General features: G+C 38.1%; 1 protein-coding gene across 1 annotated transcript in view; it reads right to left on the reverse strand.

Moving 5' to 3' along the window:
• LOC126502276 (phospholipid-transporting ATPase ABCA3-like) overlaps positions 1-19930 on the reverse strand; it is a 114815-nt gene that overhangs the window by 49007 nt on the left and 45878 nt on the right. Inside the window, exons 11-17 of the mRNA XM_050143146.1 lie at positions 19445-19590; positions 14929-15064; positions 13320-13475; positions 12772-12982; positions 10877-11027; positions 2787-2885; positions 1214-1385 (exon numbers count right to left, since the gene is read on the reverse strand). Coding sequence (XP_049999103.1) covers positions 1214-1385; positions 2787-2885; positions 10877-11027; positions 12772-12982; positions 13320-13475; positions 14929-15064; positions 19445-19590 — 1071 coding nt within the window. The remainder of the gene's footprint in view (positions 1-1213; positions 1386-2786; positions 2886-10876; positions 11028-12771; positions 12983-13319; positions 13476-14928; positions 15065-19444; positions 19591-19930) is intronic.

A 19930-nucleotide genomic window follows, 5' to 3' on the forward strand; every position in this document is an offset into this window, starting at 1 on the left:
AGGGAAGGTGATTTGAGATTTACCCTCTGTGAGCTATTATTATATTATAATTATATATTATATTATAATTATATATATTATATTATTATATTATTATCATTAATGAATAAAGAAACTGATTTGGACCTATAGCAGGGCAAAACTTAGGTAGGTGGGGAAAACTAAACTGAATGCTGAGAGAAGGAAGGCGGAGTCAAAGAGAAGCCATGTAGCTCCATCAGAGATAACACTAGAACTTTACCTGGTAAGCCACTGCCACGTGTCAATACACAAATTAATAGAAATGGGTTAAATTAAGATGTAAGACTTAGCAAATAAAAAGCTAGAGATAATGGGTCAAGCAGTGATTTAAATAATATGGTTTCTGTGTGATTATTTCAGTTCTGAGTGGCCGGGATGGACAAGAGGCCTCATCCAACATCGTTTTCTTTCATGGAGAGAAGGGCAGTTCTAGACTTAAACTCTAACACATGCTAGGCAAGTACTCTATCACTGAGTTATAACCATAATCCCAAGATTTTCTTTATTAACAGTTTAAGAGTTTTTTTATTAGAAATGGAAAACTGGGCCAGGTGTGGTGGTGCATTCCTTTAACTCCAGCACTTGTGAGGCAGAAGCAGATGAGCCTCTCTTAGATTGAGGCCAGTCTGGTTTACAGAGTGAGTGCCAGGCCATGTGAGTTTCATAGTGAGATCCTGTCTCAGAACAAATAAAACACCACAAAAGTTGAAAATTTTTTGTCTTCCCCTAATGTAAAATCTTTTTTTCTTTCATTTTGAACACTCCTAACAAAATGATTTTATTTTACCAGCAATACATACTGTAACACAGAGAGAAAATGCCCTCACTTTGAGCAACAACTATTTTCTGAATATGGCAGTTATAACTCCTTGGTATAGCGAAGGGAGAGTTTCTACTGAGAACTTTCACAAAGGGGTTCTGAGAAATAATAATGGGGGCAGCAGCCGGGATCTTTATCTAGAGCCTGTATCTCACATATCATTTCTAGCTGTATAAACTGGAAGCTTCTTCTACATTTAGACTTTAAAAAGTGTGATATACCAAAGGAAAATGCTATCACTTTGACAGTGGAGGGGCATGGAGAACATTGATGAAAGGGAACGTGGTAGGGGCTAGAGAAAGGAAAGAAAAGAAGGACGTGATGTAATTATATTTTAAAAAGTATAAAAACAAAACAAAATAACATGCTTACCCCAGTGTTAAATTTAATTGTATTAATTTCTCTCAAATAGGGAAAACTTTGACTGTTATAATTTCTGGGTATATTCACATTCTGCTGCTTATCTTGTCTCATCTTTTCATAAGTCATGTAATAGGGTTTGATATCCTGAATATTCCTTTGGGGAGCTGCCATCTTATTGACCCTACACATATACAGATACACAAAAAGAACACAAGGTATTTCTCTTTATTCATAGCCTCAAATTACTTTTCTTCAAGAATATAAAACCAGCCTTTAAAACAATATAGACTAATGACATTACCCCTTGTTGCCTCCCAGAAATTGAAAGTAAGACCTTATAGGTAAAGACACCACACACTTTGGACACAGGATTTCGAAAACTGAGCTGAAACTGACTCCTCCCAAGGACTAGCTCTCAGAGTAAAAGAAAGAGCTATACAAGCTGTCAAGGGAGAAAAAAAATCAATAGTCCCACATATCTGTAAAAACCTACAAACCACATGATCAGCATGTTCACAATTTCCAGGGGTATAATAGTGGCACTTATATCTTGGGAGGCAACCAAAAACTGTCTGATTGGACTTAAATCCTGTTTAATAGGAGGGCATTCATGCCTAGTACTGAGAAACCTAGTCAACTACTTGAGGAGAACTCATTACAGCCACTTTCCCAACAACTATGTATCCCTCCTTACAACCACAGATAAGTGTAGCTCTTGGCCCTCATTAATGAAGGTTTTCCCCAGCAGCTGAAAACCATTACAGACATGTACAACTGGTTCAAATGCAGGGAACAAACTGATTGTGGGAAGTCCAATTTCAGCTGATACATCTACAACACAACTGCTACATCTAAGGCGCAGGGAACAGAAACAAGATGGGTGGAAAAATGTAAGAGACAGAGGACCAGGATATCTGCTGTGACATAGTCTATTTTGTATTTGACAGGAAACTTTGTATCCATGAAACCTCAACATATACAGCTGTTTAAACAAGTCCTGTGTAATGACTACACCAGTTGACATGTCTTTGTGGATTGAGGAAATTTCACAAAACTCCACTCTTAGATAAAGAATTACATTCAATCAATGCCTGAAAAGAGAGGGAGAATCAATCAGTCTTCACCACTGATGAGCCCGCTGATAGGTTATGCATTCCTGAGTGGTTATCTCTAGCATATATAAATATGAGAAACACTAAATGGACTCAACAGGACACACACACACACACACACACACACACACACACACACATGGAACAATTGAAGAAGAGGTTGTGAATTTAAGAGGGGACATGGGAGGAATTGGAGGAGAGAGAATATGAGCTGGAAATGGTATAAACACAGCATTCACTCATGAAATTCTGAAAAATTGTTTAAAAAAGAGATATGCATCAAAGTTCAAGTTCAACATCTTTAAATATCAGTTAAATATTCATGAAAGTATATTCCCATAAAATAGTACATTTGAAAACTTGGTAACAATTTTTTTCAGCTGCAAAAGGGTGAGGTTTGTTTTCAAATTAACATAGGAATTTAGGGGTAGAAAGTTTTTTTCTTTTTTAAACAGGTTGTTATAACTTACTTAAGGAAAACCTCTTCCATTGTAGTGATTGAAGCTCCAAAGTCGGCAATTCCCAGTGCTTCCTGTTTCTTTTCCAACTCAGTAAACAAAGCTTCAAATCTGTAAAGAAAGAAGGAAGAAGAAAGCTGGTGTTGGGTTTGGTTATATAGTTTCCATTCATTATTTCTCAGTAAATGGAATAAAAATGTAATCACCTCAATTTTATTAATTTGTTATTTTTAATTATATATTATTTACTATAAATGTCTCCCTTTTTTAAATTCTTAGGACTGGGGATGGAGTGCAGTGGAAAAAGTACTTTCTTAGCATGAACAAGGCTCTGAGTCCAATTTCCAGCATTGCAAACAAAAGAAAATGTATCCTTTATTTGCTTAAAATCTTTTCTTACAATATATTTGATGGTATCTTCTCTCTTCAACTTCTCCTAGATCCTCCCTACCTGCCCACACATCCAACTTCATGGTTTTTCTTATATTTTTGGTGGTGAGCCTAGCCTTTAATGGATGAGCCATCTCTCCAGCCCTCATGCTTTTTCTTAAGAGTATATTTAACAAAACAAAACAAAAAGAAAACATTCTCCCCCTACACAAAAAACACCAAGCCAAGCAAGCAAGCAAACAAATACCACACAAAAACATGGAGTGTGCTCTGACCTGTAGTTGATACATTCAATGTGACTTCATTGTAGAGAACTGATTTTCTTTCTCCCAGCAATTATCAATTGCAAATAGTTTCTTAGTTAGGAATGATATTTTTGTACCCATTTTATGTGCAGTGATTTTGTCTGGCTTAAACTTGGGCAGGCCTTAAGCATGCTGCCAGTCTGTTTGAGTTCATATGTAAGTCAGTTCTGTTGTGTCTAGAAGACACTGTTTCCTTGCAGTTACCCATCACTTCTGAGTCTTATCATCTTTCTGAAATCTCCTCTGCTGAATAGTTCTCTGAACTTCGAGGGGAAGGCTTCGATGAAGACATCTCATTAGGGCTGAGTGCTCCAAAGTCTCTCTGAACTGTCCAGTTGTGGCTATGGGTTATTTACTATCTACTGCAAGAAACTTTTTGATGCAGGCTGAGTGAGGCAACTGAGCTATTGGTATAGAAATATATAAACTGGGAGCATTTTTATTACTATGTTCATTTGTCAGAATAATGGTTACTATGCTTTTCCTTAGGGCCCATGACCTATCTAGCTACATGTTTCTGGCCACTTTAGCAGTGTCAGGTATGGGTTCCAGCCAATGAAATGGTTCTTAAATCCAATAAAAATGTAGTTAGTTACCCCCTAACACTTGTGCCACTATTGCATCAGTGGGTATATCCTGCAGTCAGGTTGATGTTATATCTTTTAGGACTTGTAACTTGGTAAAGCCTCTAGTTGGGCACCAACTTGATTCCTCTATTTATGTTCAATGACATAAATGGTGTCTTCAGCAATAGGATTTTCCACCTAGTTTTGGACGGTAACAAATAGCATTATCAAAATCCTACAGTACTTGGGGGAAAGGGCTATGGGAGCCCTCTGGCCAATGGCTCAATAAGATATGACCCATTTCTGCTAGTGGTATTTTACTTGTAGCATAAAATGTCTAGCTAGAGCACTGTCTCCCCAATCATATGGTAACTCCATTTAAATTTCTTTAATATGTATATATTTTATGTTTTATGGTAGATGGTTTCCATAGAGATTTTCTAAAGACCTCCTTTACTATTATTAGTTTCCCTTCCCTATAATCCCCCTTTATCCTGTTCTCCCATACCTTTCTCCTTTTAATTCTACTCTATTTCCCCCTTTATCCCCTTGCAATTCTATATTCTATTTTCACTTCCTTGAGAGATTCCCCTCCTCTCCTCTGGTCCCTTACCAGCTACGTAGCCTCTGTGGGTATTCTAAATGAAACATACATATCTTTAAAGCTAACATCCACATAGAAGAGCAAACATGTAATGTTTGTCTTTCTGGGTCTTGAGTTATGTTCCTCAGGATGATGTTTCTAGCTCCACCCATTTACATACAAATCTCATAATTTTATTTTATTAACAGCTGAATAATTCCACTGTATAAATGTACCACATTTTCACTACTCTTTCATTAGCTGATGGACTAATATATGTTAGTTCTAATTTCTGGCTGTTATGAATAGAGCAGCAATAAACATAGATGAGCAAATATCTCTGCAGTAAGTCCTTTGGGTATATGCCCAGGAATAGTACAGCAAGATCTTGTGGTAGACCTATTTTCAGATTTTTGAGGATCCTCTCCATTGATTTGCATAGTGACTATAGTCATTTTCACTCACATCAGCAATGGATAGGTGCTCCCCTTGCCCCTCAATCTTGCCAGCATATGCTGTCATTTGACCTGCTCACGTTGGTCTTTCTGATTGTGGTAAGATGAAAATGTTTTAATTTACATTTCCCAATGGCTAAGAATTTTGAACATTTCTAAAGCATTTCTCAGCCATTTGTGTTTCATCTTTACAGAACTCTTTTTAGTTCTATATTCCATTTTCAAAATTGAGTTGTTTTCATAATTAGGAGTTTTTTTCTCTGTATAGACTAGTGACTGGTAACTATGTTTTTGCCATTCTGTAAGCTTCCTCTATGCTTGAATGACAGTATACTTTGCTGTACAGAAGTTTTTTTTTTTTTTAGCTTTGTGAGGTTCCATTTATTTATTGTTATTCTTAATTCCTATACTAATGGAATCCTAACCAGAAATTCCTCTCCTGTGTTGATGAATTAAAATGTATTCTGTATTTTGTCTTCTGTCAGATTCAGAATATTTTGCTTGAGGTCTCTGATCCATTTGGAGTAGAGTTTTGTGCAGGGATGGATATGGATTCATTTGAGTTCTTCTACATGCATCTATCCAGTTCTACCAGCATCATTTGTTGAAGATGCTGTCTTTTCTCCAGTGTGTATTTCTGGCTTCTTTGTCAAAAATCAAATGTCCACAGGTTTGAGGGGTTATGCCAAGATATTCAGTTCTATTCCACTAAATCTATCTGTTTTAATGCCAATGCCATGACATTATAGATTATTATACCTCTATAGTACAACTTAAAATTTGTTGGTACTTCCAGCAGTTCTTTCACTATTCAATATTGTGTTAGCTACCCTGAGATTTTGCATTTCCATTTGAAGTTTAAGATTATTTTTTTTTTTGACTAAAGAGTGTGGACCAAGAGATGAGTGTTGCATGGAGGGGGCTGCTTGTTTATCCCTGCTGTGTGGCTTGTTTAGCCCTGAAATAACTACACAGAAACTGTATTCATTAAAACACTGCTTGGCCCATTAGCTCTAGTTTCTCACTGGCTAATTCTTACATCTTAATTTAACCCATTTCTATTAATCTGTGTATTGCCATGTGACTGTGGCTTACTGGCAAGATTCTAACCCAAGCCCATCTCAGGTGGGAGGATCCATGGCTCCTCCCACTCTGCCCTTCTTCCCAGCATTCAGTTCTATCTTCTCCACATACCTAAGTTCTACCCTATCAACTAGATCAAGGCAGTTTCTTTATTAACCAATGAAAGCGACACACAAGCAGAAGGAACTCCTAGACCAGATGAGTGACCAGCTCTGCAGTTGGACAGTCCAGTCTCTAGGCTCTAGGCCCCAGGGCAAAACCCTGGGCCCTTCCCCCATCTGCCTCAGCTTTATTAGCTGGCCAGTAAGCAAGTCACTTGCAGCCAGGCTACTCTAAGACCCCCACATATAGATTGGACCCTGTAATCTACAAGTCCCACTCTGGCCCCAAACCCACCCATCGCTGGAGACCTCAGCAGCTCCACAAGACACAGAGAAATGTTTGATTCGAGAGAGGATCCCTGAGACACAGACACCAACTGCAAGGATTGGACCAAGAGGCAAAAACACTGCCAGCCTCAGTTGGAGGAAGAGATGGGTAGGCGCCAATGCAAAAATACATTCAGCAACCTAAAAAGCAACATGGTAACACCAGAACCCAGGAGACATACAACAGGAAGATCTGAACATTCTAACCCAAAAGAAGCAGAAGAAAATGATCTTCAATGTAACTTTATGAAGATGAGACCCTTAAAGAGGAAATGAAAAATTCCCTTAAAGAAATGGAGGGAAAGACAAACAAAAAATTGGAAGAAATCAATAAATCTCTTAAAGAAAGTCAAGAAAATTATGAAACAAAAAACAAATAGGTGAAGCAAACAGTTCAAACAGTTCAAAACTTGAAAACTGAAATAGAGGCAATAAAGAAAACACAAACCGAGGGATTCTGGGAATGGAAAATCTGGGTAAATGAACAAGAACTTCAGATGCAAGCATAACCAACAGAATACAAGAGATGGAAGAGAGAATTTCAGGTATTAAAGATATAATTGAAGAAATAGATTTAATGATCAAAGCAAGTGTTAAGTCCAACAAATTCTTAACACCAAACATCCAGGAAATCTGGGACACCATGAGAAGACCAAACCTAAGAATAATAGGGGTAGAAGAAGGAAAAGAATTACAGCTCACAGGCATAGAAAATATATTCAATAAAACCATACAAGAAAACTTTCCCAACCTAAATAAGGATATGCCTATGAAAGTACAAGAAGCTTACAGAACACCAAATAAACTGAACCAAAAAAATCCCCTCACCATATAATAAACAAAATATAAAACATACAGAATAAAGAAAGAATACTAAGAGCTGCAAAGGAAAAAGGCCAATAGCATTTAAGGCAGAATTGCACCTGATTTCTCAATGGAAACTCTGAAAGCAAGAAGGTCCAGGACAGATGTGTTGCAGACACTAAGAGAGTATGGGTGCAAGCCCAGACTACTATACACAGCAAAGCTTTTAATCACCATCGATAGGGAAAAGAAGATATTCCATGAAAAAACTAGATTTAAACAATACCTATCCAAACACCCAGCCTTATAGAAAGTACTAGAAGGAAAATTCCAACCCAAGGAAGTTAGCTGCACCCATGAAAATACAGACAACAGATAACCTCACACCAGCAAATCCCAAATAGGGAAATACACAAACACTACCACAAAAAAAAAAAAAAAAAAAAAAAAAAACCAAACTGAACCCGAAACAGGAATTAACAATCACTGGTCATTAATATCTTTTAACATCAATGGACCCAATTCACCTATAAAAAGACACAGGCTACCTCCTTTTGCCGTATGTGAGAAATAAACCTCAACTTCAAAGACAGAAGTTACCTCAGAGTAAAGGGTTGGGAAAAGGTTTTCCAATCAACAGGACCTACGAAACAAGTGGGTATAGCTATCCTAATATCTAACAAAATAGACTTTAAACAAAAATCAACCAAAAGAGATGGAGAAGGAAACTTTATATTCACCATAGGAAAAATCCATCAAGATGAAATGTCAATCCTGAACATCTGTACCCCGAAATACAAGAGCACCCACATATGTAAAAGAAACATTACTAAAGCTGAAATCACACATCAGTCCAGAGATTCAACACCCCACTCTCTCCAATGGACGGTCAAGCAGAAAGAAACTTAACAAAGCAGTCATCAACTTCAGAAGTACCCATAATCTTTCACTGTCCCAACACTATTTTAAAGTTGAGACTCAAAGCAATCTCTGTAACCTCTTATGTACTCACAGTATACAACTGCACAGAATATAAATTACCATTCCAAATGGCAGGAATAGGAACATAGGGAAGAAATAATGGACCAAAGCAAGGCTGAAACCCAGGAGGGAAAACTCCAAATCCTGGCACTCCATCTCTGATGTCAAAGGGCTTAGATGGCTCTTTCCTCTCAGCTTTGCTGAGTATGGTAACACTTCTCTCTCAGGCTAGCTCCATCCCCTGTCTACAGTTCTCTTGGCAGAGATGCCCCTTCTGTCTTAGTTAGGGTTTCCATTGCTGTAAAGAGACACAGTGATCACGGCGACTCTTATAAAGGAAAATATTTAACTGGGGTGGCTCACTTACAGTTTCAGAGGTTCAGTCCATTATCATCATGGCAAGGAATGTGGTAGTGTGCAGACTTGGTGCTGGAGAAGTAGATGAGAGTACATCTTGCAGGCAACAGGAAAATGGACTCTGACATTGGGCGATATCCCGAGCACAGGAAACCTCAAAGCCCACTCCCATAGTGACCACACTTCCTCCAACAAGACCATACCTACTCCTACAAGGCCACACTTTCTAATAGTGGAACTCCCTGAGAGATTATAGGGGCCGATTACATTAAAAATACCACACCATGATTCTGGCATCTTCAACATATTAGGTTGTTTAATGTAATCCATGAATCACTTTTACAGTTTCATACAACAGCCTCTTTAGGTACCATGCAAAGACTTTCCTACCACATGCATGGCCTCAGTAGTTTTCCTTAACCACGGAGGAAGGTTCTACAATTTCTTGACTCCTGTTTCCCTCATGACTCTAAAGCCAGAACCCCATGGCCAAAACTGCACAATTATGTTGCCTATTAGGAACAGAACTTGGTCCTTCTTTGAGTTATATTTGCATAAGCTTTGATTTGTTGTTGCTTTTTATTAATGTATAATTCCTTAGGCATTTTTAGAACTTGCAGGATTAGGTAGTTGTGGTCTTACTCTGAGGGTACCACTTCATTCTATTTTTCCTCATCTCTTTCAGTATGAACCAAGGTTTCAACATTAAATTTTCTGGTAACATTTTTCTCCTCAAACAGCACATTTTGCATTTTTCTTTGCCCAGCTTTCTCTTTTTCATTGTAGATCTATCTGTACAAGGGCGATAACTAATAGCCACACAATAGAGTCAGTTTTAGGCTGTCTTGAAATCTCCTCTGCCAATGAATTAATTACAAACATTTCAATTTTGTTTTAGCAGATTCCCAGGACAAGGGTAGAAAGAAGGCACATTCCTTACAAAAATGTAAGAATGTTTCTAACTCAGTTGCAATTATTGTTCCCTTTTGAAACTTTTTGAGCTGGGCCTCCCTAGTCCAAAATACTCTTAGCACTACTGTGTTCCAATCTCCTACTAGATGGCCCATTATGCCCCACTTAGAGTGCTAACTGCTTCTCTGGTTCACAGTACTAAAATTCCTCAAAAATATTCCTCAAAAAACAAAAGAAACAACAAAACAAAGCCCCCCAAAACCAACTCCCCCCAAAAAACCAGCATGATGAGGCCATGCAACAGCAACAGCCTATGCCTGGGCACCAACTTCTGCATTAGCTGCTTTTCTGTTGCTGTGAAGAGATACCAGGATCAAAGCCAACTTCAGAATTAAGAGTTTATTGGGGACTTGCTTATAGTTCATCATGGCAGGGAGCATGGCAGTGGTATGTGGCTTGGTGTTGGAATAGCTGAGAGCTTACATCTGAGCCACAAGCAGTAGGCAGAGAAGTGGTGTCTGCTTTTGAAACCTTAAAGCTCACTCCCAGTGATGCACCTCTTCCAAGAAGGCCACACCTCCTAATCCTTTCCAAATAGTTCCACAAACTGGAGACTAAGTATTCAAATACATGAGCCTATGAGGGCCAGTACTAATCACAGATGGATATCTAGGTGACAATAACTTTTGACAAGAACACAAATCTAGTACAGTCCCTGAAGAGGAATAACAAACACCCTTAGTGTCCATTTCTCTTAACTAGGATGATAATCACAATGAAATATCTTGGTGAATACCTTCAATAACTTATCTGGCTAGTATCTGAGGGCAAACAGATGTGTTATAGCTTCTCTAAGAGTAGCCACTCAATCGGAATTTTACTCTTTACCATCTTAATATTTCTCTGGGTTCCATTTCTATGCATCTGTTTGTACAATGGAAATGTAGTGTCATTACTATCCATTAATAATATTAGAAAGCTATGACCACTAGGTAGGAAAACTTGAAATAAAGTATCAAATGAGCCTTGAGTGAACTTGAAATTATAAGGTAATCCTCTGTTTAGTAACAGAAATATTGAGCTGTGAGCTTCCTAATTCTACTTGACAAATAGTAGCAATAAATAGAGAAACTTGGTTTACTACAAATGCATTACTCACTAAAGTTACTAAGCCCAGGATTTGAAATATGTTTCTGGTAACCCCACAACCAACCACCTAGAATTATTGAGGTCCATACCTTGATACATACTTCTTGGGTAGGATAAATGATAACTCACTTCCTAAATCATTATCCAACACAGCATCTGGAACATAATGCTGAATCATTGCAAAGACATTGTAAACATCACAATATGGTTCCTTCTCCATTACTATGCGATAGCCAGCACCTGAAATAAACCATTTAGATGAACAATTGAAGACATTTTCTACTTATTTTTTAATACTTATAAGAACATTTTTTTCTCTTTATGCTTCAGGTTATCTACTCTTCTAAGGAAAAAGATATAATATGCCATAGACATTTAGCTCTGAAAATGTGGCAGCTGCTACAGATGCTTTCAAATGGCACTCGAAGGGATTGACTAAATAGCAGCCACCTCTAGATTTCGGTACGGTCCTTAGTGAACCAGAATGACTTAGTGTATCTAACCAGACAAAGCTGACATGCAAAGTGAAGCCCCCTGTTATTGGAATACTTATTTTGTAATATAAATCTTAATAACTATCATTTCCTGTTAGTTGTACATTGTGTCTCAGACACTCATCTAGACCCCAAGGATTCAGCAGTGAACACTAAAAATAAAAATGTATCTTCAGCAAGACATTTTAACCTGTAAGGTGATCATAAACTTTGAAAAATAAAATTACCATCTAAACTGACAAGAGAAAAAATTTTTTAAAAATATATTTTGGGTTGCAGGCAACTGGAGAGATGGTTCAGGATCACTTTGTTCTCTCTCAGAGGACCCAGGTTTTGTTCTTAGCACCTACATGGTGGTTCACAACCTCCCATAATGAACTCCAGGGGACCCAATACCCTGACTTTTGTGGGTACTGGGCACACATGTGGTGCAAATACACGTGGGCAGGCAAATACACCCTTACACATAAAAGAAAATAATCCAATAAAAATATATATATGGGAATATGATCAAAATACAATATAAGAAATTCTCAAGGTCTATAGAGTAGGTTATTGATTTGAATCTAATATATAAAGGACAGAGCAGGGTAACAAGTTCAAGGATCAGTAACTGAGCTGAGTAAACTCAAATCCTGAATAAATTTATGTTAATTAGCCTTTAATTATTCTACTTACATTGCTATTGCTATACTTTAAACTTAGAATTTTTCTACCACATCTTACATTTATAGCCTCTAATTAAAAATCTTGCTATAATTTTAACCCACAATAATTCACTGTTTAAAATACTAATTTATCACTTATCACAGATATAATTAATTATCAAATAATTGTTTCATTTCACTTATATAATCTAATTTTATGTGTTTGAGTATTTTGCCTGCTTGTATGTCTTTGAACCAAATAAACGCAATGAATTTCTTGGCACTGGAGTTAGATGATTATGAGCTGTCATACAGGTAATGAGAATTGAACCCAGATCCTCTGCAAGAGCATCAAGTGTTCTTAAGCATTGAGCCACTTCTCCAGCCCCCACTTATATGATTCATTTATTCTGTATTACATTGTTACTACCAATACTAAATTTCAGATTTATTCATTATGGTGAGGATTTGATACTGGTTTGGAAACATAGAAACTTAAGTCAGGGATATCTGGTTCCTCCTCTTCTCAAGGAACAAATCAGTCAGTCGTTTCAGTCATCCAAATAACCCTCTGGATGCAGAACTGTATTCCAGAGACAAAGAAGACTGTCAGTAAGTACAAAATGAAACAGCAACTTTGTTTCAGATTGCAAAGAGCCATGATCAAAATACATATGAAAATCTTAAAGAACTAAAAAAAAAATAAATTATAATAATTGAGATCAATTCTGCAGAATAGAGGAAGGTAATTAAGTTTTGGGTGTATAACCAAAATACAATGAAAATAATGTTAGAATATTATTATAGTATTACTAGCTTAAGAATGATCAAATGTAGTGAGACCATATATTTGTTTTAGGAAGACTGAAGAACCACAGCAGTGCAAGGTCCCCCTGACCATGACAGCAATGCGGTCACCCAGGATGTCAGCTTCATCCATGTAGTGGGTGGTTAATAAAATGGTCCGATGGCGTTTATGATGCTGAAGGAAATCCCAGGTAGCTCTTCTTGACATTGGGTCCATGCCAGATGATGGTTCATCAAGTATCACTACCTAAAAGCCAGAAGAACAATTTTATGATCACTGATAATTAATACTAAGCACCTCATGGGCTTATTTGCTGTGTGAAGGGATAACACTGGAGCTAAGGTACAGAATGACAACTATAATAGATGTGAGCCTAAGAAAATTGTAACAATCCAAAGCATTGTATCAGCTATGATAGCTAAGCAAATGATTCACTTCTGTCTACACTGTTGTGTTTCTTTTCAGATTCAAAACAACAGGTTTCGAGAAAACTGAGTTTTCCATGCAGCTGACAGAAACTCATACAGAGGCCCTGCTTCACCTCCCACTCTGTGTTTACGTTACTCCCCTTTCTTTTTAATACCTTGGAGCTCCCTAAAAGCGCTATAATGATGGAGAGCTTGCGTCTCACTCCTCCACTCACTGAGCCAGATAATGAGTGGTAATTATCTTTCAGGTTAAACACAGACAGCATACGCTCAATATCCCTACAGTATACGTCCTTAGCTTTTCCTCTGACCTGGAAAAAGAAGCCAGGGTTTATATCATACAACCAGTTTTACCATCACAAAGTCAAGGGTCATCAGACATTATACAGACATGAAAGTGTATTGCAGGTGTACCCCTAGGAACACTTCACATCAGCTTTATTCGTATCAATTAAAAATGCATCTTTCTTCACATCTGGAGGACAGCTGCTAAAACAAAAATTGTCAGGGAATAGAGATGTAAGTTGGTGGCAGAATATGTACAGAGCTGTGGATTTAATCACCACAACTGTGTTTTCTTTTATATTTAGAATTTATCTGTAGCTCATTAACAAAGAGATGACAGAAAACACATTTGTGATGAGCTCTAGATGCTATGGAAATGCATACACTTCTTTATAGCCCACTGACCTTGCTAAACAGAAAACTGTAAAAAGTGAAGTTAACATGGAGAACCCTAGAATCTGGAGTATCACTGAGCCAATGGTGATTTACCACTTTTCTGTGTGCCCTTTAGCATGAAATCCAATCAATCCAACCTTGTAAGTGAGCTCCCTGGTCCAAACTGAGAGTAAAGAGAAACCTTACAGTTTTATTTGAATGGAAAGGAAAACAGACAGCCAGAGAACCAAATGTTTTTCTGTTTCTTTTGTACACCAGTAATGGTATTTCCCTGGTGGGGACAGTGGCAGGAATAAATAAGAAAACAAGTCTGCAAGAGCCAAACTCTGAGGAAAAGAAAACCTTTCCATAGCTCCATGTACTGTGGCACCAGGGGAAGGTTCATACCTTCCTCTTTGTTGGCAGGCTGAATGTAGCAGCACAGTCATGGAAGGTGATAATTTCTGGTTGAACAAGTGAGAAAAGCATCTGGGAAAGCAGGAAGTACAGAGAGAAGACAGAAACAGAAAAATGATGTTGTACATGGTGTAACAAAGTTGCGTGCTCATTGCAACATTTGCATACTTGAATCTAATCCTAACTGATGAATAGCAAACACTGAAAACTGTGTTCACACCTCTTGCTAGTGTAAGATGGACCAACAGATACAATATACATGGGAGAGATTGAAATAATAAAACAACTCTGAGTACTGACATAGTTGTAGCTATTTAAGAAAGGCCCTTGCTGAGCCAAGCCTTTGCTGAGCCAGGAGTTGGGCAATCAGCCCCAGACCTTTGGTAAACTACACTGTCAGGAGACTTGGATCAAGTATTGCAGGACAATATGCTGGAGCCTGTCCAGAAGTCCTCTAGAATGGAAGGGAGAAACTTTGGATTAGAGTTAGGTTTATGTTTAATTTGATTTCTGCATTGTTCAATGTATGTCTGTATCAACATCAGGCAATACACTAGGTATAATTTTAATGTTTTTTCCACAATAGTTAAATAAATTTAATTTAAAAAGTCAAAATTAACAGATCTGTATATCAAAGAAGAAAGTCAAATTTACTAAGTAATTTTATAAGCCATACTTTTGACTCACCGTCCAATAGAAAAAAAGGTGTTCTGATAGTGTCAAGTCATCAAACAACAGGTCATGTTGAGGGCAGAAGCTCAAGTCTTTTCGAATTTCAATCATGTTATCCGAAATATTATATCCATTAATATAGGCTTCTCCCCTGGTAGCAGGGAAACGACCTAGAATTATATAGAAGACACGGACTAGGCTAAGTGTTCATGTGATATAAGTGATACAATTGCAAGCTCATACAGACGTGTGGAGTATTAAGAAAATTAGTATTGTTGCCTACAGAGAAGTAAAGAGAAATACCAGAAATTGCCTTTAGGCAGAATTAGTCCTTTTACGTTTTATTTCTTTTTTTGTTTCCATGCTTTTTATAATAGATATAGATTTATTGGTGCTTATTATGAAAACATTCAGATTAGTTGCTATATATCATTGTAATCAGACAGTCACTGCATTTGTATAATACGAGGTACAAATATTACAGCTCTGATGGGAAAGGCTTCCCCAGGGTAAGTGCTACAGTTTCACAGAAGGAAAAGGTTTCCACCAATGAAGTGTTGCAGCTTTGGGGATCAGGAACCAAGGAATACCACAAAATCACACCGCACAACAAATCTCACACAAGAGGGAAGAAGTAGCAAAGAACTGAACAGGAGGAAGCAGGCTTTCCATAGGGTTTCTTTAGGGGCAGAGCTTCCCAGAGTAGTCTAGGATTGGTGGGGCTTTGTGGCCTGATCTTGGGCTTTCTTTTGGGTGGAGCTTGGCTAGCTGTGATGTGAGGGTTTGGAAATGGCTGTTATGGTCATTAGAGTAGTCTGGGGCTGGGTTGAAGCCTAGGAACTCACATGCCTTGAGGGGCTGCATCTTGCCCTGAGATAAGTCTGGGGGTGAGGCCTAGCCACTTGCTCCATGAGGGGCTTATACTAGATACTGGGTAGATGCTATGAAAAGCAAATACTGGGAAAATATGATGATCATCCTCAAGAAATTTAAATATTTTAAATACATCATGTTTATGTTCTGCTGTAATTAATTCTATGCTAAAATATTCACATATTATCTATCACATGTGAAAAACCAACTATAAAGCTGTTGCACCACGACTCACTATCTTTTTAAAAATACATATTCCCAACACATTTCACTCTTGCTAGGTTCTTTCCCAGTAGAAGCTCCCTTTCAAAAGTATTGAAATGCAGATTGGCAAGTTGACATCTAGGGCAGAAGAGGGCAGCCTGCTGGCAGCCACCACAGCCTTCCCTACCTTTGGATACAGCAGCTGCTGAAAACTGTATTTCTAAGCTTATTGACACATCTACCAATCCAGGAGGCTCACTTCTGACTGCATACCTTAGTTACCTGGAGGCTAGTGAGAACAGAGAGGGTAGTCTGGGCTACCATGCTCATCAAGGCGTAACTAAAAAGTGTCGTTTATGAATATCATGATATATTTATAGGGAACATAGAAATTGGCAATAGTAAAAGAAGCCATGTTCCCCAAAATAATTAAATATTAGGGAATTACTTATAAGGAGGTAGGCTTGTCATTTTGCTCTATGTTTTGTGTTTGTACCTCATTTCCTTCTTCTTCTTTTTTTTTTTTTTTTGGTTTTTGTTTTTGTTTTTCAAGACAGGGTTTCTCTGTGGTTTTGGAGCCTGTCCTGGAACTAGCTCTTGTAGACCAGGCTGGTCTCGAACTCACAGAGATCCGCCTGCCTCTGCCTCCTGAGTGCTGGGATTAAAGGCGTGCGCCACCACTGCCCGGCCATTTCCTTCATTATTGCCTTAATTTTTGTTTAGGTGACTCCTAGTGATTTTTTTCATTTAGCTTTTACAGTTATGGTAAAAATTAGTATTTACATTAATTTTAATTTGGTTGTACTGATGCCACCTTAACTTTGACAGTGCAGTGGTTTAATTGTAAACTACCCTCCACAGGATGGTGTCGCTGTTTAGGAGGAGAGTCCTGATAAAGGGAGGAAGTCACTGGGAGTAGGCCTTCATGTTTTATAGACTGGCCTCACTTCCTGTTCACTATTGGCTTCCTGAGTAGAGATGCAAAGTGGCCTGCCAGCCTCCTGCTTCTGCAACATGCCTTCCCTGCCTGGTGCCATCCATGTCTTCCTCACCATGATGGACTGTATCCTCCTGGAACTGTGAGCCAAACAAACACCTCCTCCTATAACATACTCTCATCATGGTATTTTCCACGGAATGAAGAACAAACAAGGATAAAAGTTAACCTAAAATTGTTCTTATATATCTATACCCCTTTCCTTTATGTTGCCATCACAAATTGCATTTTTATCATATGTGCCCCAATAGCAGAGTAACAATTTTTGTGCATTTGTCTTTCTAATAATATAGCAAACCAGAACTATAATCATACTTGGTATCTTATTTGTATATACATTTGTTTTAACTGAGCATCTTTTCCATTGGAGATTTAAGTGACTCTCTAGTTTACTTTCATTATCACATGAAGGAGTCCTGGCGTTTTCTGTAATACTACTAAATGCTGTAGTAAGGAACTCCTTCAGTCTCTATTTTCTGCTTATGCCTAATTTTCTTTTTTCCTTTCTTTTTTTTTTAACTTTTGAAGAACAATCTTGTTAGATATAAATTGGTTAAAAATCTCTTCCCTCCCTTACTTTAAATACTTCTTTATGCTACCTGATATACTCTATTGTTTGTGATAAAAAAAAATCAGTCTCTGTCAATCACGATCCTTCCACCTGTTTCTATGAAGTTAGCAACTTTAAATACTGTTCATAATGAAAGACCCCTGGAGTGGGGAGACTCTCACTCAAGTCTTGGGATAACACAACCCCCCAGGAACTTATGAGAGACCATCCTTGCTGCAATTACCTGAGGTTTATTGACAGAACTCATTTCCCATGTAGGGGTAGAGGAGTTCGACCCTGAGTAGCTGGGAGAGGGGGTATTTAGGGGAAGAAACCACAACCCAAAGGGGGTAGAGAGGGCGTCATTGGAAAATTCCGAAAATACCAGTGATAATCACAAGGGGGTAACTCCCTGTTTCTCAAGATTATTCTCAAGATTATAATCTAACTTTATGGTCAGCTCGTTCCTGGAACAGAGTCACTGACTTGGCTAACCTAGATTTTTGGTTCTTCTTTCCCTGTTAGATTTTTGGCTCTATTCTTTCTGCTAGAGGGGTCTAAATTTATCCGGGTCTTTCAATAAGTAAAAAGCCATTCTAGATTTTTCTCTTAATAATTGGTTTACTTAGCAATACCAAAGTTTATCCATGTTATTGCATGAAACAGGATTTCTCTCTGGTTTAGGCCTGAGCATTTTATTGTATGAATGTGAATCTACTACACTTTTCTTACCAGTTCTCTGTTGACAAAGATCTGCAACTTAGGGCAAATACTGCTAGAAACTTGATTGTGAAAGGAGCTCTTAAGATTCTCTTCTCAATATTCCTGGACATGTATCCAAAAAAGGATCATATTATAATTTCAGTTTTTAGTTTTATTGATGTGTACTTGATAAAGAATTACATGCACTGAAAGTATGCATGTAGATGGGTTTAAAATATGCATATAGTATAATTTAGTATGCTAAACACATCATATCCATACCTCCAATATTTGCTTTTAGGGAATAACACCTAATATGATACTGAACGTTTTAACACATTTAGAGTGGTTTATAAAATATTGTTAACGGTAGGTAATATACTATACAGAAAGTCATTGTCTAACACAAAGTGGAAGAGGCATCAATTCTTTGGTGAATTCAGAAAGACTTAGACTTAAGTCTTTCTCTGTTTTCTCTGTCTCCAGTGGAGGAAAAGCACTGGTCCTGTGCATTTATTTTCCCAACTTGCAAAGCACGGTCAACTGTAGGAAGAAGCCTGCTTCTCCCTTCTCTTTCTCCTCTCTCTCTCTTTCTCTCTCTCTCTCATGGACACGCTCTTGGATGTCCTAGTTTCTGGGTTTTATTGTTCTGTTAGCACTCAGCACAAGTGAGCTAGAAATTAGTCCTTCAACTGGAACTTTGGAATAAGACTCTCCTCTCCTTGGTTTTCCAGCCTTGTTATGTCAGAAGAGTGAAAGCTATGGGAAAACACCTGCCCTGTATCTTGTGTTCCCTGCTGTTCAGCTACCCAGGCTCTATCTCTCTCAGCACCTGTGCAGAGATGAAATAGAATTCTGGCCCTTGGAAAGCAAACTCAAGTCCATGAGACATAGCAGAAGGTGCATTCTTTCCTCTCTCCTCTCTAAGGGAGAAAACTTCTAATGAAAAAAAAAACCCTCTAGGCTGTGAGCTAAACTATCTTGAGGAAAGGGTTGACAGGAACACAGTACATTTTCTCTTTCCCTGGACTGGTGCAACCTTTTTCATTGTTTTGTTTTTACAGAGTGGCATTTCCTAATGAAATTCTCAATTTCTTTGAAGAGTATTTGGCTCCAAAAAGCATGACTATTTTGTCATGTCTGGAGAGATCAGTGGCCAGGCCTCAAGAGTAAAACTCCTTGTTTTTCAGTCTCAGGAAGGTAACTTTGCCCCGAATGGAGACCAATACAAACCTGTGAGAACAGACAAGGTTGTGGACTTTCCTGCCCCGTTGTGTCCCAGAAGAACAGTGACCTGCCCCTCATACACGTTCAGTGACAGGTTGTTTACTGCAGGTTTGTTTTTAAATTCCTGTGGGATGAAAGAGTAATCTGTTATCTGTCATTTAGAAAGACAAACATTCATACCCTCTGTATCATCAAACTCATGCTATCAATCACGGATGATACTCTTGTCAGGTCCAAAAGATCCCACAAACTCTAAACGGCATTCCAGATATCCAGAAACAGAGGAGGATTTCTGGCAGTTAGAAAAAAAAAAAAAAAAAAGCTATCCTCACTAATTTGTGAGCCAGGTTCCCTCTACAGATGGGACAAGGCTCTCTGTGGAGCTTATTAGCATACCAAAGATTCCACTATCCTCTTGGCTCTTTTCACCCCCCCCATTCTTAACTACCTCCAGCCACCAATTC

The sequence above is a fragment of the Alexandromys fortis genome, unplaced genomic scaffold (assembly GCF_014885135.2).
Source record: "Alexandromys fortis isolate MF-2015 unplaced genomic scaffold, M_Fortis_MF-2015_v1.1 scaffold_45, whole genome shotgun sequence".
NCBI classification, from domain to species: domain Eukaryota; kingdom Metazoa; phylum Chordata; class Mammalia; order Rodentia; family Cricetidae; genus Alexandromys; species Alexandromys fortis.